Source organism: Ipomoea triloba, chromosome 13 (genome assembly GCF_003576645.1).
Source record: "Ipomoea triloba cultivar NCNSP0323 chromosome 13, ASM357664v1".
In the NCBI taxonomy this organism is placed as follows: Eukaryota; Viridiplantae; Streptophyta; class Magnoliopsida; order Solanales; family Convolvulaceae; genus Ipomoea; species Ipomoea triloba.
Genome location: NC_044928.1, coordinates 16,989,746 through 16,992,692, shown reverse-complemented (window position 1 = coordinate 16,992,692; position 2,947 = coordinate 16,989,746). Strand labels below are relative to the sequence as shown.

The 2,947-nt window shown below is 35.7% G+C and overlaps 1 protein-coding gene across 1 annotated transcript in view; it reads right to left on the bottom strand.

Annotated features, from left to right (window-relative positions):
• Window positions 1-1,510: 1,510 nt before the first annotated feature.
• The window catches only part of LOC116001282 (protein DA1-like), a 7,507-nt gene continuing 6,070 nt past the window's right edge, over window positions 1,511-2,947 (bottom strand). Inside the window, exon 6 of the mRNA XM_031241168.1 lies at window positions 1,511-1,850. Within this exon, the coding sequence (XP_031097028.1) occupies window positions 1,511-1,850 (340 nt within the window). The remainder of the gene's footprint in view (window positions 1,851-2,947) is intronic.

Below are 2,947 nucleotides of genomic sequence, written 5' to 3'. Positions count from 1 at the left end.
TATAACTTGATTATGTCTTCTAAAGCCACAAATCAATGCACAGGCGAATGCACGACTTAAGCACACCCATGCAAGTAGCCATGCACCACTCCTTTCCCAATTGCTTTTCTTTCTGTTTCTCGCACGGGTATACCGGCGCATGCCCATGCCTCAGCCTGTGCACGTATGTCTTCCAATATATCTCTGTCCGATTTTATTTAAAATTGAGCTTCATGACCCATTAAACCTCACCTTAAGGGGTATTTTAGTCCAATAGTTTGTGTTGTTTTTGGAGTCAATACCAATTTAGTCTTCGACTATAGTGATTTTTCACTATTTAGTCCAAACTAATTTTTGTGCTTAATTAGGTCCTCAACTTCAAAGATTTTTCCCAATTGAGTCATCGGCGGTTAGAATTAAGGACTAAATCGAGAAAAATTTTAAATTGGGTAAAATCACAATAGTCAAAAACTAACTTGTGTAAAACTACTATAGTCGATGACTAAATTGGATATTCATAAAGGTGAAATTATCAAACTATATTAACATAAGACTCAATTGGATTAAAACCATCAAAGTCGTTGACCTCTAATTAAGCACAACAAAAGTCATATCGGCTAAATCAAGAAAAACTACTATAGTCGAAGATTAAATTGGGTATTAACTTGTTGATTTTGCCATAATTATCACTTTTCTTAGTCTTGACATGTCCGTTATGTCATTTTAGTATACAATTCTTTCACTATTTTGGTAATAATATTCATAGAAGTTCCATATTCAATTGCTTAATTTTAATTAATAAAGTTTTTTTTTTTGAGCAATTAATCTAAAGTCTGATTGACAAGAAATTCTCAAATTTTGAACCTTCCAAAAGTAGTCAAAAGTTGTTTTTTTTTTAATTATTAAAAACAGGATTTTCAACCAATTTTTTGACTGACTTCTTGGGAGACGAATTGGCCATAGTTTTCCCGGTAAAATTAAGGAAGTCAATAAGTTGTTTTTGTTAAAAGTTGAACTTATAACCTTATGGTTATCAAGTCTGAAACCAACTTGGTTTGAGTTGGCTCCGAGTGAATCAGCCTAGATTAGGTATAGCTAACTGCCTTGAACGAAGAAGGCTAATAAATTACTTTCGCAGCCTGACCAATTTGACGTGATCGCCCCTGTACTCAGATCTTATTTATAGAGGTTGATGATATACTAAGAGTAAATACGGTGTTTGCAGGGCCAATTTACTGCAGATAGTAAACAACACTGAGCAGGAAGTTATCTGTGATGTTTGCCAGGAACAATTTGGTTTTTCTTCTCCTCCATATATGCTGTGTGAAATTCAATTCAATGTGTGCAATATTTGTGCAAACATAGTGCATCACAAAGAATGAATAAAATGTCGAGATTTAAGAGGGCTACATGCCATCCATAAATTGAATTGATATATAAAATTGTGCAATGAACAACTATTCGAAAAACTTTGAACAACATAACTTACTAAAAAAAAAAAAAACTACTCTGATATACATATACATACAGATCAACACGGGAAGTTGCCTGTATAAGCAATGCACTTCATGGTATGTTCAAAGCCGTATATCTTAACAGCTGATTTAGCTTCTCTAAAGCCATCCCCATAAATCCTGCAAGGGTTTCTTTCCATTCTTTTCATTTCATGCTCTTTCAAATTCCTCATAAAAGAAGCCTTTTCATCATCACCATACATCTCTTTACCAAACAAGGCATACCAGTCTAACCATACATAAGCCATTACCTCACACATGCCTTCCTCAACCCAGGTCCCTATTGCATTATTATAACCTTGGAGCCGCATCCAAGTATGCATAAATTCGTGAGCTAATATTCTTCCGGTAAGTAACCTGTTGATCAGAAAGATCATGAAATTAATAAAGAATACATTACAAATTTAATTTATACAAATAAAAAAAATGAAAATAACATGTTTGTTTTACTCGATTTTATCCAATGTATAAATTCAAATCATCAGTCGTTTCTATAGTAATGAAAAATTGACTGACCAAAAATAGGTATGACTGAATGATTGAAATTATACTTTGATTATAACTTATAGGCCAAATATGCCAACGTATATAAACTGTTAGAATCAAGTGCTTACTACTCACACCAAAAACTATATCTTTTGGCATGAGTTGTAAGCGCTTCATCGTCCTAACAAGTGGTATCAAAGGGTTCAATTCCTAGCAATAACAATTAAAATTGATTGGTGTGGGAGGGGAATTGTTGTACAAGACGGGTAAAGGGGCGTAGTTAGTGGCCGGGAAATTGTTGGGTCGAGACCGATAAAGCCCCTAAGGGCCAATCTCAACACCTAGCCTGTCTCGAATAATGTAATTACGGTTTATAAGTAAGGAAGTCCGTGGTTGGGAGATTGTTGGGCCGCGGCCGATAAAGCCCCTAAGGGCCAATCCCAACAGCCTGTCTCTGAACAATGTAATGGCAGTTTATGGCCTTGTTTGGTTAGTAGCGGATCCGTTAAATTTCAGCGTTTTGACCATGGTCAAAACGCTGAAAACCTTGTTTGGTTAATGGCGGTTTGGAGCAGCGGATTTGTTCCAAACCGCCAATATACAAAACGCTGCATATAGCAGCGTTTTGCATTTGGCGTTTTGGGGAAAGTATTACTTTCCCCAAAACGCCCTTATATATATAAAAAAAAAAAATTTTAAACTTACAGTTTGCCCAGCGCACCGCCTGCGCTGGGCAAACTGATTGAATGAAAAATGGAGCCTTGAGGCTCCTTTTATAGGAGCCTCAAGGCTCCACTCCCCACTTATCCCACCGATGTGGGATAAGTGGGGAAACAAAGGGGAGCCGTGTGGCTCCCCTCCCCCCACCCCCCTCCCCTTTTTTTTTTTTTTTTGTTTTTTTAATTTTAAAACATTATTATTATTGTTATTATTTATTATTTATTATTTATTGTTATATATATATATAT